Source organism: Phyllobates terribilis, unplaced genomic scaffold, assembly GCF_046119375.1.
Source record: "Phyllobates terribilis strain yellow unplaced genomic scaffold, ASM4611937v1 Scaffold_2__4_contigs__length_985480577, whole genome shotgun sequence".
Classification (NCBI taxonomy): Eukaryota; Metazoa; Chordata; class Amphibia; order Anura; family Dendrobatidae; genus Phyllobates; species Phyllobates terribilis.
Window position 1 is genome coordinate 548063723 of NW_027362762.1, and position 24002 is coordinate 548087724.

Genomic DNA, 24002 nt, shown 5'->3' on the forward strand with positions numbered 1-24002 from the left:
ACTGCTCTTTTGAAACTCACCTAATGAACAGAGTACACAAGATGAAGATCACTAGTCCAACAATGCTTGGAGCATCCCACCACTGAACCACACTGGATGACGATGCAGTAGTCCCATTGTTCACAATAGCCAGTAATGTGGGATTACAATTCCTGTCTGAGATAGCAATAGCAAGCATTTAACACACCTATCATTGGGCAAATGTGTATAGTAAACTACATTTCGCTCTTTTTTCTCATACTGTCAAATCATGATTCAGTCATTGTTTTGGGGGTTTTCTTTTTGCAGCGTTCATTGTGAGGAAATGTGATTTTCACGTCCGTGTGAATACGGCGATACCAAATATGCATAGATTATTTTATATTTAAGTGACGAAACAAATGTTTTTGCATTGTGTCCCCATGTTCTGAGAACTATAACATTTTTATTTTTCCGTTGATGGGGCAGATAGACTTTTTTTTTGCATCCTGCGCTGACGTTTTTAGTGAATACCAATTTAGTGTACATAGATACTTTGATTACGAATTACAATTTATTTTTAGATAGGTGAAGTGACAAAAAAAAAATAAAAAATTCTCAATTCTGAGGTCTTGATTTTTTTCTCTCTTTAAGACGTTTACCAATCGGGTTAAATTCCATATTTTAATAATATCAGATTTTTTTATATATATTTTTCCTTTCTTTACTTTTAAACAGAGAAATAGTGGGATGATTTGAATTTTTATACATATATTTTTTGATGTTTTTTCTTTATTTTTTCATTATTTAGTCCTTTTAGGGGACTTGCACCTGCGATCATTTGATTGTTTATATTCTATACTGCAATACCATATTATTGCAGCAAATAGTGAATATCTCGGTCTCCTATGGAACTCAGGTTAAGGCTGAGCTTCACCAGACCCCCTGCCTGTCATAGTTCCCCATCTGCCCCCGTGATTACATTGCATGACGCCCATGGGAGCCAGTGGACGCAGGCACTTTCAGAGATTGACAGCGACATTTAAATGGTTCGCAGCTGTGGCTGGAACTCAGCAACTAACCATGGCTGTTAGAGGCAGATGCGGGCTATGTAATATAGCCATTATCTGCAAAGTGTTAAGGAAGCTCAGCTCTTAAGCACAATCTACACCTGAGGATCCGTTCCAAGGATGTGAATACAATGTCATTTTGAGTGAAGGGATTCAAATATTACTGGCAGTCCCCTGTGCATGCAATATCCTGAAATATGTGGTAAATTACAGCAGAGAACTATATTCTCAAAAGAATAGTTTTTCTCTGTGTAAAGCAGTATTTTTCAATGGGTCAAGGACATATGTTGGAACCATTATATTCAACTTGGATGTCAGCTAGTAGCTCACCAGGAATATTTGCCATGGCAGACCAGGTCACAAATATGGTATACAACGTGATAACAGATGCCTGTAGTAATCCAGAGTGTGGATGAACCTCCTGCAAAAAGATAAAGACGAAAAACAGGTTTCTGACAATATAACTACAGTTTTTTTGTTTCATCGTTAGAAACCACAAATCATTAACATTTGGCCTACATTTCACTTGATACCTTTGTAGACAGGAATACAGTCAGATTAACAGTCAATCATAACACTAGTAAACTGCTGACTGGTCTTACATTCCCGCAGGGCTGTGGAGTCAGTAAGCCAAACCTCTGACTCCACAGCACTGCCTCACTACTGAGCATGTAAATCAAGTGCAGCACAGATTCATCTCAACTAAAAGCCCAAATCCTTAAAAGGAGTTGTCCACTATTAGGACAACCCCTTCTTGATCTAAAGTTTGCCACCGGTAAAAATAATAATAAAAAAAAAAAAAGCTTTTATGTTCCAGCGGTGGCCGGTGCTCGCGGTCCCAGGGCTCTTGTGCGGTTGTTGTGACATGTGAGCCAAGCGCCCAATCAGAACGAGGGCCCTGGGACCAGGAGTGTCGACACCGCTGGAATGGCGCCAGCACAGGAGGAGAGTATAGGCTTTTTATTTCATTAGGGCAAGCGTGGGGTATGAGAAGTGGTGGACAACTTCTTTAGATCAGGAATAGAACAGACATTTATATGACATTTCATATCTTTCCTAAATTCTTATTTACAGCACATACTGCGTTGAACTACTGTAAGCAATTTATTATATATTTGAGGAGTCTGAGTCCGTCCATTTTTATACCAACTCCACGGCAAACTCCACAGCCCTGGATTCCAGCTCCATCCGGCTGCATTCCAGTCATTTGGGCAATTATGGCTATACTTGTGGGCAGCACGGTGGCTCAGTGGTTAGCACTGTAATTGCTTACAGTAGTTCAATTGCGTTGAACTACTGTAAGCAATTTATTATATATTTGAGGAGTCTGAGTCCGTCCATTTTTATACCAACTCCACAGCCCTGGATTCCAGCTCCATCCGGCTGCATTCCAGTCATTTGGGCAATTATGGCTATACTTGTGGGCAGCACGGTGGCTCAGTGGTTAGCACTGCAGCCTTGCAGCGCTGGGGTCCTGGGATCAAATCCCACCAAAGATAACATCTGCAAGGAGTTTGTATGTACTCCCCGTTTTTGTGGGTTTCCTCCAGGTTCTCCAGTTTCCTCCCACACTCCAAAGACATACTGATAGGGAATGCAGATTGTGAGCCCCAAGGGTGACAGTGATTATAATATCTGTAAAGTGCTGTGGAATTAATGGCGCTATATAAGTGAGTAAAATAAATACTTATTCCTGCATTGTAGTCATGGCACTGTTGACTGATGTCCAGCTCAGTGCAGTGCGGCACTCCACCCAATATGACTGGGTGGAATGCAGCACCTATAAAATGGAATTCATTAAAAAGGTAATAAAACATCTTGTACTGTCTTGTCTTTACTTAGAGAAGGAACTCTACAGATACCTTTTATAATAATCTCTTAATTCCCACCTTAGACATTAAAGATGATAAATTTATGAAGGATGGGGCCCACCAACTCTGAGACTGGAACCTAAGCCCATATACAGAGGTCCCACCACCACTGTCCTATCTAGTAAGACATCTGTCACCTCATCTGGGGAAAGGAGGAATTAAGGGGAGTGGACACACATGCAGGACTCTTCATTTACTGCTCTCCTAATTATTCAGTTGCAGAAATAGTCAAGCATGCAGCCAGCTCACTTTCCCACTTTCTGCCTCGATGTGACAGTAGCCTCATCACAAAGAATGGAAGTCCGGAAACTCCCTCTCTGTAGGCATGTTCAGATCCTAGAGGTGGAACACCTCAAATCAATTGCTTATCCATTGCATGGTGGGAATAATGCTTTCACTCCAATTCAGTTATTAAATAAACACCTTGCTACACTCTCTATGCAGACAGGACATATGTGACGCCAATATTTAAGAAAAACAATAAGCACAGGAATTATTATTAGATTATGGAATTAAAAATACCTCTATTATGGAAAACAAAAAATATTTTTAATAAAGCCGTATTCACACGTTCAGAATTTTAGATCAGTATTTGTAAGCCAAAACCAGGAGTGAAGCAATCAGAGGAAAAGTATAATAGAAACACATCACCCCTTCTTTATTTATCACCCACTCCTGGTTTTGGCTTACAAATACTGAGGTAAAAAACTGACCAAAATACTGAGCATGTAAATGTGCAATTAGGGTTAAAATTGCCTTGTTTTTACAACCACTTTTCAATTTTACCTACTTTTGAACTTGATACAACCCCTCTAATACCTAGCGCAAATCATGTACATGATTGCATAGGTGATCGTGTGTGAAGAGGGCTCAGGAGTTGAGTTCTTTCCACACGTGTCTGATGAGCTGAGCTACGATTGCGGTTGCTAACCATTTAAACTCCGCTGTCACTCTCTGACAGCGGCAATTAAATGGCTCATGCACAATGGCTCCCATTAAATGATCGCGAGGCACTGATAGGTGTCCATGGCAGTCAGGGACCTGCTGAAGGCATTTGTTGCTGGTTCTTGGAACAGTATAGCATAAAGGAGACAAAAAAAAATTAAAAAAAAATTTCAAAGTAAAAAAAACAAAACCGAAATCACTCCATTTTGCCCCACTAAAACTAAACACCATTTATATCAAAATATTAAAATTTAATTGATCCGAAAGTGAAAGCGGTGATTAGAAATAAAACCAAAACTGCAGAATTGCAGTTTCTGTGATCACTACTCCTCCCTTCAAAAAATCCAAAAGAAAGCAATCAAACTATATCACATATCCCCCTAATTGGTATCAATGAAACAGTAAACTCGTAAGGCAAAAAACAAGCTCTCACACTGCTCTATCAAGTAAAAATGTTACAGGTCTTGGCAAACGGTGAAAAAACAAAAAATATTTTGTTTGTTTGTTTTTTCCCCAAACTTCTGAATTTATTTTTCAGCACATGTATTAAAAAAAAAAAAAAAAAGAACATACAACAACAATCTAAGAAAGTTAGTTACCACTGCGAGCAATTGTACTGATCTAGAGAATATTATTTCACGGTCATTGTACTACAAAATAATTGGCGTAAAAACAAAACCCTAAAAAACATGGCAGAATTGCATTTCTTTTCACAATTACACAGCATTTGGATTTTTAACCCTGTTTTCTAATGAACTGAATGATAAAATAAATGCAATCATATTAAAACTACAACTAGTCCAGCAAAAAAAAGGTCTCATATGGCTGCATCAACAGAAAAATACAACAGTTATAGCTCTTGGAAGAAAAGGAGAAAAAAAAACAGCAAAAATGAAAAGCAATCGTGGCCTAAAGGGGTTAAAGGCTTAAAATAACATTTTATCAATTGTATATCTTGTGGTGGGTGTTCATGCTCAGTTCTTGTTCAGATCTGCCAAGGCCTTTAGCTTCTTACCTGGACTTTGGGAAGGATTGATACGATAGAGACTAGAATACAGAATATGAGGTTCAAACTGATGAACACTTTGTTGTGGACACAACCATCCGGTTTGGTGTAATATATATATAGGACAACGATGGCAGCAATCGCGGCAGCATACAACAGTAGAGTACAGACGAGAAGGGCTATAACACAAAAAAGTAGATTAATATTTTATAGGTTAAAGACGAAAGAAGCAGAAAGTGTAAGTACCGTACCTACATTTCAACTTCTTGCAAGATTTCAGGCATTTATTATAAATATATAAAATATGTTTACCGTTGTATTATTTAAATAAAGTTTCATCACTTTATAATAAAATATCTCCTTTAAATATTTTCACACTTACCACCATACCAGCACTTGGTGTTCCCATCTTCAGCTCGCAAAAGCCAGGCCTGACTCCAAGAGTGAGCAAGGTCAATTATGAGAATAAGCTGGACCAGAAAGAACAGGAAACCACCAACCATGCCAAAATAATACCACACTGCATGGAATAAAATTACATCAAATTAAGAACAGAAAATATGTGCTTACAAATGCTAAGACGAATAGGACAAGATTTACTACAGGTTCAGGTTATTTTCAACATCAGGTAAAATGCAAAGGTGTCATACTGGTAAGTGTGCCTCACAAGGAACCACCAAGTCATGTAGCTGGCAGCACAGGTGGAGTGTTCGAGAAGCATAATGTACATGACATAAAACTGCTGGAGGGAAAGAACAAGGAACAGGAGCAAGCAGAGGAGAATAACTAATGGCATAAGCCGTTACCTGTGGTAAATACTCCATTTGGTATAAAGAAAGCACCAACTGTAATTCCCACTAAAATCAGGAACTTGAAAAACCAAAACCTGAGAAAAAACAGACAAGACAGAAAAGTATAGTAATGTAACAAATCAAAACACACAAGTCAATTTTCATGAGTATATTGTTAAAATACATAGGGATTGATTCATCAAAGCCTTTATAGCAGAAAAGCATGGTAAAAGCTTTGAAAAGTCACAAAATCTGTGGCGCACAGCCTCTCAATGAATTTAGTAAGACTGGCATAGAAGGAGTATGCACTATGCACAATTTGATGAATCGGCCCCATAGTTAAAAATACAAGGTATGGCATCTTGAGCTCACAAGTAGTGCATACATGCAAACGTGTCTTTAGTTTTATTGTATGCTCTTTTCTCAATTCTACCAGGCAGATATGTTAACTTCCTCTGAGTAACTTCCTTAGTAACATTTAGAAACAGACACTTTATTAGGGTTATGCTTACAAATCTGAGGGCAGTATACAATAGGGACACAAACCAATTGTGGATAGATATATATATATATATATATATATATATATATATATATATATATATATATATATATATATATATATATATATATATATATATATATATATATATATATATATATATATATATATAGTACAGACCAAAAGTTTGGACACACCTTCTCATTTAAAGAAATGTCTATTTTCATGACTATGAAAATTGTACATTCACACTGAAGGCATCAAAGCTATGAATTAACACATGTGGAATTATATACTTAACAAAAAAGTGTGAAACAAGTGAAAATATGTCTTATATTCTAGGTTCTTCAAAGTAGCCACCTTTTGCCTTGATGACTGCTTTGCACACTCTTGGCATTCTCTTGATGAGCTTCAAGAGGTAGTCACCGGAAATGGTTTTCACTTCACAGGTGTGCCCTGTCAGGTTTAATAAGTGGGATTTCTTGCCTTATAAATGGGGTTGGGACCATCAGTTGTGTTGTGCAGAAGTCTGGTGGATACACAGCTGATAGTCCTGCTGAATAGACTGTTAGAATTTGTATTATGGCAAGAAAAAAGCAGCTAAGTAAAGAAAAACGAGTAGCCATCAATACTTTAAGAAATAAAGGTCAGTCAGTCCGAAAAATTGGGCAAACTTTGAAAGTGTCCCCAAGTGCAGTTGCAAAAACCATCAAGCGCTACAAAGAAACAGGCTCACATGAGGACCGCCCCAGGAAAGGAAGACCAAGAGTCACCTCTGCTTCTGAGGATAAGTTTATCTGAGTCACCAGCCTCATAAATCGCAGGTTAACAGCAGCTCAGATTAGAGACCAGGTCAATGCCACACAGAGTTCTAGCAGCAGACACATCTCTACAACAACAGTTAAGAGGAGACTTTGTGCAGCAGGTCTTCATGGTAAAATAGCTGCTAGGAAACCACTGCTAAGGACACAAGGGCTTGTTTGGGCTAAAGAACACAAGGAATGGACAGTAGACCAGTGGAAATCTGTGCTTTGGTCTGATGAGTCTTTGGTTCCAACCACCGTGTCTTTGTGCAACGCAGAAAAGGTGAACAGATGGACTCTACATGCCTGGTTCCCACCGTGAAGCATGGAGGAGGAGGTGTGATGGTGCTTTGCTGGTGACACTGTTGGGGATTTATTCAAAATTGAAGGCATACTGAACCAGCATGGCTACCACAGCATCTTGCAGCGGCATGCTATTCCATCCAGTTTGCGTTTAGTTGGACCATCATTTATTTTTCAACAGAACAATGACCCCAAACACACCTCCAGGCTGTGTAAGGGCTATTTGATCAAGAAGGAGAGTGATAGGGTGCTACGCCAGATGACCTGGCCTCCACAGTCACCAGACCTGAACCCAATCGAGATGGTTTGAGGTGAACTGGACCGCAGAGTGAAGGCAAAAGGGCCAACAAGTGCTAAGCATCTCTGGGAACTCCTTCAAGATTGTTGGAAGACCATTTCCGGTGACTACCTCTTGAAGCTCATCAAGAGAATGCCAAGAGTGTGCAAAGCAGTCATCAAAGCAAAAGGTGGCTACTTTGAAGAACCTAGAATATAATATATATTTTCAGTTGTTTCACACTTTTTTGTGAAGTATAAAATTCCACATGTGTTAATTCATAGTTTTGATGCATTCAGTGTGAATGTACAATTTTCATAGTCATGAAAACACAGAAAAATCTTTAAATGAGAAGGTATGTCCAAACTTTTGGTCTGTACTGTATATCTATCTCTAAACTGGTCTCTGTCCCTATTGCATATATGTGCTTTTAATGGTTCTAAAAAAATATAAAAAAAATGTGGTTCAGGTAATAAAATAATGCTTGCCCCTTTTTTGCGATACATGGGGCTTAATTTTTATATTCTTTTTTTTCTGATATCAGTGGAATATCGGGTCCATTTTCACTTTTTTCCCAACAAAGGACCCCTAAAAACAATTTATATTGCATTTCCCTTTAAGTAGAAAAAAATAAATAAATTGGGGTGCACTTTAACATATTAATATATTCATTTTATTGTCAAAGTTCCCTGTAACCGGGAACAATCAATCACATGCTCACTGAGGTCGGGAGGAGGAAGCACTTGCAGTGTTTTCTACTCTGTATACACAAGCACTGATGCAGCCTGAGTGAACAACAATCAAGAAAGTAAATAGTGTAATAAAGTGGTTAAAAGAGAACTGTACTTTCAGCAAACTTTGCATAAATAGTGCATGCAAATATCAAAAATCTCCTTTTCTCCACCTATGAGACACTTCTTCCCCTTCCTCCTACTTCCTAAACTTGACATGTCATACACTCTGGAAAAAAAAATTCAACTCCATCTTACTCAAAGTAATACATACTGCCACCAGAGTGAGGTTTCAGGTTTAGCATCCTATTATACCTTATGGAGAGAGAAAGGACAGAGGAAGTAAGGAGTAGAATGAAAAAGCAAGCAGAGGGAGACACAAAGATTAAGCTAAACATACTAACAAATCTTTTACTTCACTCTAGAGTTGAATTCACATTTACACAACTCAGTACTGCTAGATAATTATCTCCATGCCGCTGGGACACATCACAGCAGCTAATCTCCTCCCACCAGCTCAGAGTCAATTGCAAATTGAGGGATAGTTTTAACCCTCTGTAGGCTCTGATGAAAATGCAGCACGTCGAATAATTACCAGTAATAGTACTATTCCTCTTGTATATATACACACACACACAAGCTTATTCTGAAAAGTTATTTAAAGTAGTTACTGTTTAAAAAAAAAATGAAGATGCTCTTAGACTGCAGTGATGAACAAGCAAATAAAATATAAAGAAATGTTCCTATGGCGTAAAACTTTTCTCTTTTTCTTCCCTAGCTAGAACCCTGGCCAGGAGGAGTTGAATTGAGAGGAAGATCATGAAGGTCTTAGACAATGATGAAGGTAGCCAATGACACCTGTTATCTTGATTATCAAAGACTTGAATGAAGCTGCATAGCATGCACAACCTGCTGCTCCATTCACAGAAGCTGTGGGACCCATACTAATTAACAGTTATCACCTATCAGATGCTAACGACTTGTTTAGGCTGGAATACAAAACCCTCTTTTGTGGTAAAAACTTACCCATTCTGAATATATGCTCTTGGATCCCGACTACTTCGTACACAGATCATAATTAAGACAAACAGGAAGAAAAATGCAGCCAGGGCAAAACACATGCGGTACACTGCTTGGTGTCCAACCATGATGTCACAGTTTACAGAGCCAGAAATGGTGGTCGAAGAGGAGCAAAACCATGGTAGCTGAGAATGAAAAATAAAGCATGACAGGCATAAAAAGCAGTGAAGAGACAGAAATGGTGTCCGTCTAGTACACTGTACTTCATGAACACATAAATCTTTTTTTTTTTCAGCCATGTGTTGGCTTTGAATTTTTTTTCACTTTACATAGACATTTCTAAAAACATAATTAGAAAAACTTTTTATCATATTTATAAAAAGTATTCACATTTTACATTGATACAAAGTTTTATAAATTAAAACCCATTACTTGACTATGTCATTACCAGAGGGTTTGACAAGGTCAGTTTTATGAATGGGCCTATTTACATGCAAATAACTATTTACTTTAAATAATAAAAGGTTGACTGGTAGACATTTTTCCTGACACATTGTATGTGGTTTGTGCAATTAGATCACAGATATTATGATTTTAAAGGGAATTTGTCAGGTAGCATTTTAACGTTATTTACCTGCAGGTAAATGGTCATTTTGTTCCTACCCTTTTACTGAAAACTTGCCTACCAGGAGAAAATAAACTTCTATCCTCCCGGGAGACGCTTGCTTTCAGTATTACAAGCATAAACAGAGCGATTAAAATAATCGTTTCCTATATTGTGACTGGAAGATGCAATAATTCCCCTGTATTCTGACAACCCACTATGCAAAGATGCGCTGAAGAGCGAGCTGTCAAAGTGCCAGGAAATGAATACAGCCATCGCTCACTGCATTTAGCTTTTTATTAAAAAGTTTCTATAGCAAGTCTTTCCTTTTCAATTATAGGCAGACAAGATACTGTACTCTTCTCATACAAGTGTCTAACCGAGGGAATATTGGTATAGTAGCTGTCAACACAGAACCAATAGTCCTGTCTAGAGTAGAGACTGTTGGATCAAAAATTATTTTCCCATTAGTCCCAATGTATGATGGGCAATCAGGGGCTCGGACTGATCCCGTTGTATACCCTAAATGCAAAATAAACATTCAGCTATGAGCACTGAAGTGTACAATATCGCTGTGTAGCTTTGCTGCAAATAGTGTACTGGTGAAAGAAGTACAAAGAAAGACCATCTTTATTAAGATAGCAGACAAACAAGAATAAAAACAACTAAAACAAGAGGGTGGAATGCACGCTCAAAGAGAGGGAAAAATGGTACATATACTATGAACAATCATTCACCAGGCTAGGCAGTTCATAAGCACCAGCCGCATACAAACTAGTCAGTAATAAATGCATAAATAACAGTATAATCACATACAAAGTAAGGCCACGGCCCCACTATCAGTATTTGGTCAGTATTTTTTCTCAGCAGTTGGAGCCAAAACCAGGAGTGGGTGATAAATGCAGAATTGGTGACTTGTTTCTATTATACCTTTTCTGTGATTGTTCCTCACCTGGTTTTGGCTCCCACACCTAAGGAAAAATACTGACCGAATACTGACCAAATACTGATAGTGGGGCCGTGGCCTGAAAGCAAGAATCAAACAATAATTGCACATAATATTGGACACCAGACTGCAACACCATGATATATGTTTTGAAGTTTGCTTCTTCTAGGGCATACTCTGTCAAACTGTGGCCCGCAGGGTGGTTTTATTTGGCCCACGACACCAGATCCAACATTGCTAGGTGGGGCCCCGTTACTGTCTGGAGGGCTAGGTGGGGCCTTCAATATAGAGTATACTGTATATTGGTTGGCCTGCGACTTTGTCCAAGTTTTTCATTTTGGCCCTCTGTGTGTTTGAGTTTGACATCCCTGTTTTAGGTAATCCCTGGAAGAATTAAACAGCGAAGCGTATGCAGGTAATTGTATTGTAGGGGTGATTGCTCTAAAAGGGGCATCTATAGGTTATTGAATTTGAGGGCTCACTTTGTCTTTTATTCAGCAGGGAGGAAAACTAACTATAAGGCTGTGTGCCCACGTAGCATTTTTCAAGCGTATATGCTGCAGAATTTCCGCAGCGTAAACGCTTGAAAAACGCATGTATATCCGCACCCCATGGTCCCCAATGGGATTCCGCAAGTTCTATGCACATGCTGCGGATTTTTCCGCAGCGTTTATGCCGCATTCAAAAATCCGCAGCATGTCATTTAATTTTGCGTTTCCGCAAGCGGAATTGCCTTAGTCCAATGCATAAAAAACGCAAGGCAATTCCGCATGTGGAAAACGCGTGATAAACGCGCGAAAAATGCGCGATAAACACGTGCGGAATTCCGCATGCGTTTTTCCGGGAGAGGACTTGCATTTATGCAGCAGAAATTTTCTGCTTCATAAATGCAACGTGGGCACATAGCCTAACTGTCTGTATTTTATTAGTTGGCTAGTTAGTGTTTATCTATAATTGTGAATTAGATGATCAGACCACATTTTATAATTAATCTCTGCAGAAATTCAAGTATTTTCAAAGGATTCTCTTTTTTTTAGGAACTGTATGGGAAATATTATGGATATATCAACTTCTTTCAGCCATGACTGCAACAGGCCATCACTAAGATGGCTCTCTGGTGTGTTCCCCACAACCACAGCTATGGCTCTGCAGTATGATCGGGTGCAGGCAGAGATTACAAAAACGGCTGCAATTCAAAATGTATATAGCTATTGGCATTAGTCAACCAGATAGAGAGGCATTAAATCTCTGCTCTGTGTGCAACTGGCGGGTATCACGCAACTTTCCTATTTACTAAAATAGGACAAATACCTGCCACAAGATGCATTAAAGGCAACCTGTCATCAAGAAAGTGCAGTCTAATCTGCGGGCACCATGTTATAGAGCAGGTGGAGCTGAGTAGATTGCAGATTGGACTGTATTTTCATGGTGACAGGTTCTCTAACATGTACATGAGGAGAACCTGTAATACTTATATATTAGTAACGCTCCCAAAATCAAGTCCCAACACATCTATAATAACTAAAAAACTAAAACCAAATAAGTCTAGTTTTAAAGGAAGCTATCCACAAAAATATTTAAAAATCCACAATTTTTATTTCAATCCAATTAAAAATAGGTAAAATCCAGGTGCTTTCAAATTCAAAACGCAACGATCATTCACAGACCTATATCATATTGGTAAGATTCCTCATAAATACGATTAACAGTGGTTTCCTCAGAACCATCATTATTTACTTTTAGTGACATTATCCCTTCTTGCACAATACGTTCCTTATGGAATTACTTTGATGCTGATTTTTTCACTTTGGAAGGATACCACTGGTTGAATATAACCAATGATACATGGGAGATCCATTTATAGCACATAAATATACAATTTTTGGCACTAGCACTTTATATTTTGGATATTATGCTATAATAATATTGAGATCAACCATGCCTATAAAAACATTTTTTGTACTAGCACTTTATTAGGCAATGGGTGCAATAAAAATGGATATTTATGTCAGTATTTAACCACTGTTAATTGTATTTATGAGGAAACTTACCAATATGATATACGTCTGTGAATGATCGTTGCTTTTTGAATTTGAAAGTACCTGGATTTTACCTATTTTTAATTGGATTGAAATAAAAATTGTACATTTTTAAATACACTGCTCAAAAAAATAAAGGGAACACAAACAGAATATAACTCCAAGTAAATCAAACTTCTGTGAAATCAAACTGTCCACTTAGGAAGCAACACTGATTGACAATCAATTTCACATGCTGTTGTGCAAATGGAATAGACAATAGATGGAAATTATTGGCAATTATCAAGACACCCTCAATAAAGCAGTGGTTCTGCAGGTGGGGACCACAGACCACATCTCAGTACCAATGCTTTCTGGCTGATGTTTTGGTCACTTTTGAATGTTGGTTGTGCTTTCACACTCGTGGTAGCATGAGACGGACACCAACTTTGACTCCTCAATTTCCATGACACAGACTCCAACTCCGACTCCCTCATACATGGCTCATGTTTAAGTGATAAATTTACTGTAGCACATATTCATCTCAGCTAAAAGTCTAGACCCTTAGATCAGGAATAGGACAGACAATTATAGGACATTTCATAACTTTCCCAAAATTCTTATGAAAAAATATTCCCCACAAACTGCATTGCACTACTGTACCCAATTTATTATATATTTTAGGATTCGGAATTGGTCTATTTTATATCGACTCAAACTCTGACGCCTTGGTTTTCAGGTGGAAAAAAATAAAATAAATGTGGGTGCATAAATATGCAAACACTATGTTTAAGTACCCTTTGAACTCATGACAGCATTCAGTCTTTTGGGTAGTTAGTCATCATGAATGGCACATCTAGAATTGGCAATTTTTGCACACTCTTCGTTGCAGTAGCGCTCTAAATCTGTCAGATTCCGAGTGCATCGCCTGTGTACAGCCCTCATCAGGTCAACCCACAGTTGAAGGAGTTCAATTTTATTCAGTTCTTGGCCATTCCAAAGCTTTGTTCCAAGCCATTTTTTTTGTTGATTTGGAGGTATGCTTAGGGTCATTTTTGTGCTGAAAGGCAAAATTCATCTTCAGCTTTACCTATTTAGCAGAGATCTGAAGGTTTTCATGCAAAATTAACTGATATTTGCCACTGCTCATAATTCCCTCCAACTTGACTAAAGCCCCAGTTCCAGCTGCTGCTAAAATCTGCCCTAAAGCTGCCTCTACCATGAGTCCATTAGATTTGCACGAAAATGTACCTTTTGGAAATATGCCCAAAAGTTATGCCACATAGTCCACCATCCACCTCACCCCCAAACGGCCCACAACACTCCTCCTTTTTGTAATTATCACTAAGGTATAAAATGTTATGGTGGCTGTTTAATTATTTCTGTTATGTTATTTATCTTTACTAGCTAGTGTCATTTACTGCTGCTCTGGCGGCCCCATGTGGTCACCTTCTACAGTTTATATTTATTAATGGTTCCGTCTTCTATGGGATATTCCCCCTATATGATATTCAGATAGGCACTTAAAATAAAGTGCATAGTGCATAAAATTATCTGTGACCAATTAATGTGAAATTAATCATATGTACCCATATGGGAATTCTAATTACTGTATGGTGTCTAGCCATTTTCTATACCACTAGTTACCACCTATATGAGAGAGTTTGTTGTTTGGAATGCCCTCCACTCCATTGAGAGGTTCCCTTTCCTTTCTGTTTTGTGTGTTTTTAAATTGTATTAATAAAAATATATTTTTACTATTACCATAGCTAGAGTCTCTTTTGCCCTGGTCTACAATTTGGACTTGCAGGGGCTATTGATGTATTATTAATCTTGTGAAGTGTCTAGCAATCAAAAAATTTAGATACCGCTATTGTAGAGTGAGCTTTGAGCTTCTGTGGAGGTGGAAGGTTCTGGATCTGGTAAGCTTCAGTGATTGCCTTCTTGATCCAGTTGGCGATTGTGGATTTAGATGCTTTCTTCCCATTATTTTGGTCTTGAGAATGGACAAATAGATTTTGGTCTCTTCTCCCTTCCGGTGTTTCTTGAAGGTAATGCAGACCATCCTTCGAACATCCAGAGTGTGGAACTCCTCTTCTTTCTCATTTGTCGGATTGTCACAGAAGGAGGGAAGAATTATATCCTGAGATCTGTGGAAGTCCGAAACCACTTTAGGTAGAAATGAAGGGTCTAGACGAAAAATGAAATGATCCTCTAGGAATCTCAGATAAGGTTCGTTAATTGAAAGAACCTGTAGCTCGCCCACTCTTCGAGGTGTGGTTATAGCTACCAGGAAGGCTGTTTTCCAGGAAAGTCTGTCTGGTCTTATAGTAGATAAGGGTTCGAAGGGTGGAAGAGTTAGTCCCTTAAGAACAATGTTAAGGCCCCAGCTGGGAACGAAGTTCGCAACTTTAGGATGGATGCAGCAGGCTGCTGTCAAATGTTCTCACCCACTGATGTTCAGCCAGGCTCTGGTCGAAATAGGAACTTAGTGCTGTTACCTGGACTTTAAGGGTACTGGGTCTGAGACCCCTGTCCAGGCCTTCTTGTAGGAAATCCAGTACCTGGGCTATGTTCGCCTTATGTGGGTCTGGATGTCTAGGTGCACACCATGATAAAAGGTCTTCCAGACCTTATGGTATTTGTCACTGGCTTCCTGCTTTTTTGGAGAGTTTTAAGGACTAATCTGAAAAGCTCAAGGTCTTTAGTATGGAGAATTCAAGCAGCCAGGTGTAGTCTCTCGCGGTCCGGATGATGAATTGGTCCCTGGAGAAGACGATCTCTGATGGGAGGAAGGACTAGGGGACCGTCTATACTTAGGTTGGTTAGAGTGGAGAACCAACTTCTTTTTGGTCAAAGAGGAACCACTAGGATTACTCTGGTTCATTCGGCTCTTCTTCAGGGTTCTTGGTAGGATTGGCAGAGGAGGGAAGGCATATGCCAGCTTGAATCTCTACTGGTGGGCGAATGAGTCTACACCCAGGCAGGGATCGTTTGGATCCAGAGGAAAAAAAACTGAGGTACCTTCGCGTTCTGATAACCATCAAAGAGGTCAGCCTCCAGATGGCCCCATCTTTTGGTTAGAATTTGGAAAACCTCTGGGTTTAGACTCCACTTCCCTGGATGAATTTCTGTCCTGCTGAGGAAATCAGCCTGGACGTTGTCTGAGCCCCTGATGTGAAGAGCCGACAGGGAAAGAAAGTGCTCCTCGGCTCAGGAAAATATTCTTGTTGAGATTGATTTTAAGTCCTCGTGTTGTGTACGTCCTTGGTGACGGAGATGGGCTACTGTAGTCATATTGTCTGAGAGAATTTTTACGTGGGAATTTTGGAGCAGAAATCCTGCTGATCAGAGGACGTCTTCCACAGCTTTTAATTTTCTGAAGTTGGATGAATGTTGACTTACTTCCCGGGATCAGACACAATGGAATAATTCCGTGTAGACCATGGCTCCCCATCCCCTTCAGCTGGCGTCCACCTTTATGGTGATCAACGGGTCCTGGATCCAAGGGACCCCCTTGCTCAGATTTCTTGTGCTGAGCCACCAGGATAGAGGCCTTTACTTGCGGTAGTATAGGAATTCTTTTGTTCAGGGATTGCGGAGATCCATCCCAATTTGCCAGAATGTGAGTCTGTAACGGCCGTGTGTGTGCCTGGGCCCAGGCCACCATCTGAATGCAGGACGTCATGAAACAGAGGACCGACATTGCCATTCCTTAGTGATCTCCTGCTTCACAGAATTGCCAGCAACTCGCGGTAGATTTTTAAGGACCTGCCGACGTCAGCGGTCGCGTGACAAGTCACATGACTAAATGACGTCACCGCAGGTCCTTTAATCTACCGTGAGCTGCCGGCAAGCCGAGACAAGGACTCTGGGGGTCCATCAGAAGGCAAGTATAATATTTATTTATTTTATTCTTTTTTTTACAGGTTCTATGGTACCCGGGTCCGGAGGAGAGTCTCCTCTTCTCCAGACCCGGGTACCATCCGCACACTGAAACGCATGTAATCCGCATGTACAGATCCAGTGATGCGGATTAAATGCGTTCCAATGCAAGTCAATGGCGGCGAAAACATCGCTTTTACGCAAAGTAATTGGTAGTATTGCGTATTTTTCCGCAATGATAATCTGCAGCGGAAATTTCCGCAGCATGTGCGCAGCACATGCGGATTATCATTTTGGAACATGGCAGACCTTCTACCAAGTGTTTTTTAAGCATTTCTGTAGCGGAATTGCAGCTGCGGAAACGCTTACAAACGCATAGTGGGCACACAGCCTTAGAGTCCATGGGTCTGAGCAAATTCTGTGCCACTGGGGAAGAAAACTCGAAATGCGGCCCACGACTATCTCGGCGTCATGATTTGTTCTGACGCTGGCTCTGGACAAGAAAAAGATTCTGGTCCCATCCTCCCTTCGGGTGGCTCCACCGACCTGACTTCCCTTTTCCTCTATACTGAGAAGTCTGTTCCTGGGGAGGTCAAAAAAGGGTCTTCTTTTCGAGCTTCTAGGTTCAGGAAGGGATTTCTTTTTATCTGAGGCCTTCTCGAGTAAATCATCCAGGGCTGGCCTGAACATGTATTTTCCTTTAAAGGGAATAGAGCATAACTTCATTTTCGATGCGACATCCCCACTCCAGAATTTCAACCAAAGAGCACATCTCACAGAACTGGATAGGCCAAATGCTTTTTCTTCTACTCTTACAGATTCTGCAGAAGAATCCACCAGGAATCCTGTTGCTTTCTGGAGAAGCAGTAACGATGCCAGGATGTCTTCTCTGGGAGTGCCTGAGGCCAGATGTTCTTCCAGCTGACATTGACCGAGCAACACGCGTGGTGACGGCATTCGTGTTTAGTAGGGCTGCTGAGGTCTCCCAGGACTTCTTCCATAGTCCCTCCATCTTGCACTCCAAGGGGTCCTTCAGGTGGGAGGAAACCTCAAACGGTAAGATGGCTTTCTTGGCCACCTGCGCAATCTGGAGGTCTACTTTTGGGACTTCAGACCAGCATTCTGCTGTCTTGTCATCTACCAGGAATCTCTCTCTTAACTCTGCAGGAGTATTCAGCCTTTTTCTGGGGAATCCCATTCCTCTAGTACTAGGTCTTGAATATTTTTATGTATAGGGAAACTAGCTTTTTCCTTGAACAAAGACCTTCAAACATTTCTTCTTGTACTCTTTGGGAAATTGTATCTTCCTCAACCTCCATGGTCCTCCTTACTACTGATGAGAAATAGTATTTTTTACATTGGTAGTCATCAGGACCTTGACTCAGCTCGCCCTCTTCTGGAGGTTACTCTGGGATAGATACCTCTTCCTGAGAATCCTCATCCCCTTCCTCTAGCAGGCTGATCTTTCTTTTCTTTGCTGCTGGGGGAGTAGGTGTAGTCTCTCGGCTGGGTGAGGGTGTGGGATGGGAGAATGAGGCCAAGGAAGACTTGATCTCCTGGCGAACTATACCCTTTATCTCCTCCATTAAGGAAAGCTGTTCCTTCCTAATGATCTTCTCAGTACATTCCTTACACAGAGGTTTCTTATGGGAGGAAGACAATTTCTTTGTACAAATTGGACATCTGCGTGATGTCTTAGTTCTGGTTCCAGGTGCAGGTTCCTTGTCCCCCTGCAAGAGAGGGGAGAAGGAAAGAGAGGACTATAAAATGTATTACCTGCACCCTGGAGACAGACTACCAGTGCCATACTTACTGGGACTTGAACGGCGCTGGGCTCTACAGATGCAGAGTGGGAAGACTCTAGCCCTTCCATAACAGGTACACAGATTGGTCCTACCTTCAGGTGTCTTCCTATCCAGGGTTCCTTTATGGGCGACCAGATACAGCGCCCTCCCTCTCAGAGGGGCTCCTCCTCCTGGAGTCCGGGTGAAGGCGCTGGGCGATCACCGGCCATTCCCTATGAGGCTGCTGATGCGGTCCATTGTGGAACGCAAATCTGCCAGAAGTGAGGTCATCATCCACCGCGCAGCGTCCGACATCACTTCCGGCGCCAAGATAATGCGCGCCCACACGAAAATCCCCTAGACCTTGCCTGAAGGTGCGGACTGGAGGAGGGAGTCCCAAGTCCATAAGGAGAAGGGAGCAGCGTTCCAGGAGGAGAGGGTAGGCCCCCTCGGTCCCCAGCTGCCCGGCCTATGCTTTTCCCCAGTGTATGCCTCCGGCACAGCATACCGTGGATGACCTCTTCATCCCTGATAGGGACAGTAAAAACACTGGAAGGAGGATGTGGGAGGGGCTATTTAACCTCATGTTTCCTGTCCTTATTAGGGTGGGGTTACTTCATCCGGTGTACTGTCTTGGGGGGTGGGGGGGCTATTAGAGAAAAAAAGGTTCCCTACCTGATAAATGGGATTAATCAGACTCACTTTAAAAATGACAGCTGTGTACTGACTACTTTTTAACATGAGTATAAATGTGATCTGCTAATTCTGAACATAACCAGATCCCCAATTATAAGATGGTGATCAAAGTTATGTAACCATATTATATTGTAGCTTTGTTAATTTTAATTTCCCCCTTGAAAATAATTTGTTTTTTTCAATGGACTTGCACAGATTATGGGTGACATTTAGGCTGTGTGCCCACGATGCGTTTTTATAAGCGTTTCCACAGCAGCAATTCCGCTGCGGAAACGCTTAGAAAACGCTTAGTAGAAGGTCTGCAATGGTCCCCAATGATAATCCGCATGTGCTGTGCACATGCTGCGGAAATTTCCGCTGCGGATTATCATTGCGGAAAAATCCACAGCACTACCATTAATTTTTGTAATTGCTGCGTTTTCGCCGCCATTGACTTGCATTGAATCGCATAATATCCGCATCACTACATGTGCACATGCGGATATTAAGCGATTCAATGTGCGGATGGTGCCCAGGTCTGGAAAAGAGGAGACTCTCCTCCAGAACCGGGAACCATAGTACCTGTGAAAAAAAAAATAATTAAAAAAAAAAAATAAACATTATACTCATCTTCCGATGGCCCCCGGTCTCCTTAGCGGTGTGTCCTGGCTCCCGATGGTCTAAAAGGACCTTCCATGACGTCATTTAGTCATGTGACAGATCACGCGACGGCTGATGTCGGCGGTCGTGTGACCTGTCACATGACTAAATGTCATGGAAGGTCCTTTTAGACCGCCGCGAGCTGCCCAACACACCGGACGCACCGGAGAAGGATACCGGGGGCCATCAGAAGGTGAGCATAACATTTTTAATTTTTTACCATTCTTTATAACTATTAACTTGGTCACACTATATAAATCCATGGCGGTTGCATGGATTTATATAGTGTGACCAAGTTGTCAAGCACTTTCCAAGTGATGCTAAAATCGCTTGAAAAAGCGCTTGACAAGCCGCATGCGAAATCGCATGTGAAAAACGCGGGACATACTCTCGTCCCTGGCTGAAAAAACGCATGTACAATCCGCATGTAAAATCCGCATGCGTTTTTTCTGCCAGATGCAGAAACGTTCAGGAAAAAATCCGGAGCATTTCTGCATCGTGGGCACATAGCCTGAAGGTGGAAAATGTTCTGAAAATATTTTTTTTCTTACATGATAAAAACCTGGCATTTTAACAAGGGTGTGTAGACTTTTTATCCACTGTAGTTCTCAATGCAGCGGTCGAGTTTAGTGGAAATACTTTTACCTTTTTAAGTCCATCTTCTACTCCAGGTATGATCATAATACAGGCCACTAAGGTTCCAAGAAGAAGGAAAACCGAGAAAGTCAGGCGGGTTATAGTTGAACTCTTTGTAGATGGGCAGCATCCACAGAGGAGGCATGGTGCAGTGCCACACAGACATGAAGCCTATGGTGAGAAAGGAATAGTAAAACACTGACGCTAGCATGAGTATGATTAAAATAAAGAAATACTAAAGGTGCAGATGGGTTAAGAGAATACTAACATCAAGGTTAACACACAAAACACATGAGAAAGTATATCCCTTAATGTAACTGTCAGATGAATAAGTAACAGACTGTACAGAGAGACTCAGCTGTTCACCAGACATCAGAGGCCTGAGGAGAGGGAAAACAGCAATGAAACAAAAAAGGGGTTAGATGTGAAGCCAAGAGGCTCAGGACACAATAAAAACAGATTAGTGATTCCAGCTTTCTCTCCAGCATATTCACAACAAGACAGCAGTATGTGGAGGAAACAGTAAAAACACAATGCATAGGAAACCAGGGGTGCACATTAGCAGTTACTGAACAAAAACTGATAGTTACTGAAGTCACAAATAACCATTTCTTTACTGCTATGATAAGGAAAAAATAATATATTTTATAGGTTTCCGAACATGCAGATTTAGTAAGAAGAGCATTCGAGCAGGGGTTGTAGGGTGAGGGACAAAGTCACACATATTGTAGACAGGGAGGAGAAAACCCAAGGCAGAATCTACACAGGAGGCAACAATGTCAGGATATGCACATGTGGTGTACAAACAAACATAGAATTGGGCTATTCTCACAAAGTACAGTACGGTTATGTTCACACAAGTTGTGTTTTGCTGCGTATTTTGCAAAACACAACATGTGGGAACATAGTCTAACACGTTATGGCCATACTTGGCAGATGCTAACAAAAGTTCACAGCATGTGTGTCAAGCTGAAGCATAGGGTTCCATTCATCTGACAGATACCAAAAGAGTTTCCCTTTGGTCTTCATGGGCCGTTATACAGTGGCAACCAAAAGTTTTGCTTTTTTATTTTTTATTTTTTTTAAGTGTGAATACTTCTGTCTGGTTGTTGTGATGCCATTTTCCTGGTGATTTTAGTAAACCGGAAGCAAATGGTTTTCAGCTATAAGGATGAAAATTGTATTTGACATTGTTTTATCCCTTTATGCGCTAGTTTTCAACATTTGCTGGGCCAAATGTTTTGCATATTTTGTCATGGGTAGTCAAATTTTGCCTAATTTTTTTTCTTTTATTGTTTTAGGTTAAACATTGCAAATATGAAGCTAAATTTATCACCAGATGTCAGGAAGTTTATTATTCTGAGAGTGAAGTCAGGCAAAAGCCAAAAAGAGGTACCTATGGAGTTCAGCTGTTCAACTGTTCTCAGAGTCAATTGTCACATATATTAAAGAAAGAAAAAGAAGGTTATGGCAAACCTAGAAGTGGACGACCACGGAAAACTTCCTCCAAAGTTGATCACATTATTAAGAAAAAAAAAAATCAGTATCTGATGTCCATAAAAGTGCTATACAGGTTTTGCACAAAATGAACAAAGAATACGGGGTCAAAGTGAGTCGCCAAACTGTGATGCGACGGCTAAGACCAGTAGGGTTGAATGCACGAGTTCCAGTTAAGAAGCCTTTCATCTCTGCAAAGAATCGGAAGGTCCAATAGGGGTTTGCCAAAGAACACAGCCAATGGAAAAAGACAGACTGATCAAAGGCAGTGATGGCGAACCTTTTAGAGACCGAGTGCCCAAACTGCAATCCAAAACCCACTTATTAAATCGCCAAGTGCCAGCACGGCAATGTAACCCAATACTGAGGTTTTAGTTTAGAAAATACAACTCATACAGAGAGCAGGCGGGAGGAGGGGGGGCAGAGAGCAGGAGAGGGTAGCATAGAGCAGCCTCAGATAGGAGCAGGGGTATGAGACTGCAGATAAAGAATATACTCTCCCCCATCAGTGTATAGGCGCCCCGAATCCCGGCATCCCCCCCAACAGTGTATAGGCGCCCCGAATCCCGGCATCCCCCCCAACAGTGTATAGGCGCCCCGAATCCCGGCATCCCCCCCATCAGTGTATAGGCGCCCCGAATCCCGGCATCCCCCCCATCAGTGTATAGGCGCCCCGAATCCCGGCATCCCCCCCATCAGTGTATAGGCGCCCCGAATCCCGGCATCCCCCCCATCAGTGTATAGGCGCCCCGAATCCCGGCATCCCCCCCATCAGTGTATAGGCGCCCCGAATCCCGGCATCCCCCCCATCAGTGTATAGGCGCCCCGAATCCCGGCATCCCCCCCATCAGTGTATAGGCGCCCCGAATCCCGGCATCCCCCCCATCAGTGTATAGGCGCCCCGAATCCCGGCATCCCCCCCATCAGTGTATAGGCGCCCCGAATCCCGGCATCCCCCCCATCAGTGTATAGGCGCCCCGAATCCCGGCATCCCCCCCATCAGTGTATAGGCGCCCCGAATCCCGGCATCTCCCCCATCAGTGTATAGGCGCCCCGAATCCCGGCATCTCCCCCATCAGTGTATAGGCGCCCCGAATCCCGGCATCTCCTCCATCAGTGTATATGCGCCCCGAATCCCGGCATCTCCCCCATCAGTGTATATGCGCCCCGAATCCCGGCATCTCCCCCATCAGTGTATATGCGCTCCGAATCCCGGCATCGCCCCCATCAGTGTATATGCGCTCCGAATCCCGGCATCGCCCCCATCAGTGTATATGCGCTCCGAATCCCGGCATCTCCCCCATCAGTGTATATGCGCTCCGAATCCCGGCATCTCCCCCATCAGTGTATATGCGCTCCGAATCCCGGCATCTCCCCCATCAGTGTATATGCGCTCCGAATCCCGGCATCTCCCCCATCAGTGTATATGCGCCCCGAATCCCGGCATCTCCCCCATCAGTGTATATGCGCCCCGAATCCCGGCATCTCCCCCATCAGTGTATATGCGCCCCGAATCCCGGCATCTCCCCCATCAGTGTATATGCGCCCAGAATCCCGGCATCTCCCCCATCAGTGTATATGCGCCCAGAATCCCGGCATCTCCCCCATCAGTGTATATGCGTCCAGAATCCCGGCATCTCCCCCATCAGTGTATATGCGCCCAGAATCCCGGCATCTCCCCCATCAGTGTATATGCGCCCCGAATCCCGGCATCTCCCCCATCAGTGTATATGCGCCCCGATCCTGGCATCTCTCTCAGTGTATATGCGCTCCGAATCCCAGCATCTCCCCCATCAGTGTATATGCGCCCCGAATCCCGGCATCTCCCCCATCAGTGTATATGCGCCCAGAATCCCGGCATCTCTCTCAGTGTATATGCGCCCCGAACCTGGTATATTCCACATCTTGCCGATGCCGCTGTTCATTGCATAGAAAAAAAAACATAATAAACACTCCTACTCACCTTCCTTCCTCTCCTGAAGCCGGCAGCTAACTTCAGCGTGCAAGCGACGGGGACGCA

General features: G+C 41.9%; 1 protein-coding gene across 3 annotated transcripts in view; it reads right to left on the reverse strand.

The window, feature by feature from the left end:
• Nucleotides 1-24002, reverse strand: part of LOC141220588 (serine incorporator 2-like) — a 49399-nt gene that overhangs the window by 13310 nt on the left and 12087 nt on the right. For all 3 annotated transcript variants that reach the window (XR_012288808.1, XM_073666399.1, XM_073666401.1), the window contains exons 2-8: nucleotides 20495-20656; nucleotides 9284-9462; nucleotides 5657-5736; nucleotides 5233-5370; nucleotides 4860-5029; nucleotides 1359-1449; nucleotides 21-156 (exon numbers count right to left, since the gene is read on the reverse strand). Coding sequence is in view for 2 of the 3 variants with exons in the window: in XM_073666399.1 (XP_073522500.1) it covers nucleotides 21-156; nucleotides 1359-1449; nucleotides 4860-5029; nucleotides 5233-5370; nucleotides 5657-5736; nucleotides 9284-9462; nucleotides 20495-20656 (956 nt within the window). In the remaining variant the exon portion in view is untranslated. The remainder of the gene's footprint in view (nucleotides 1-20; nucleotides 157-1358; nucleotides 1450-4859; nucleotides 5030-5232; nucleotides 5371-5656; nucleotides 5737-9283; nucleotides 9463-20494; nucleotides 20657-24002) is intronic.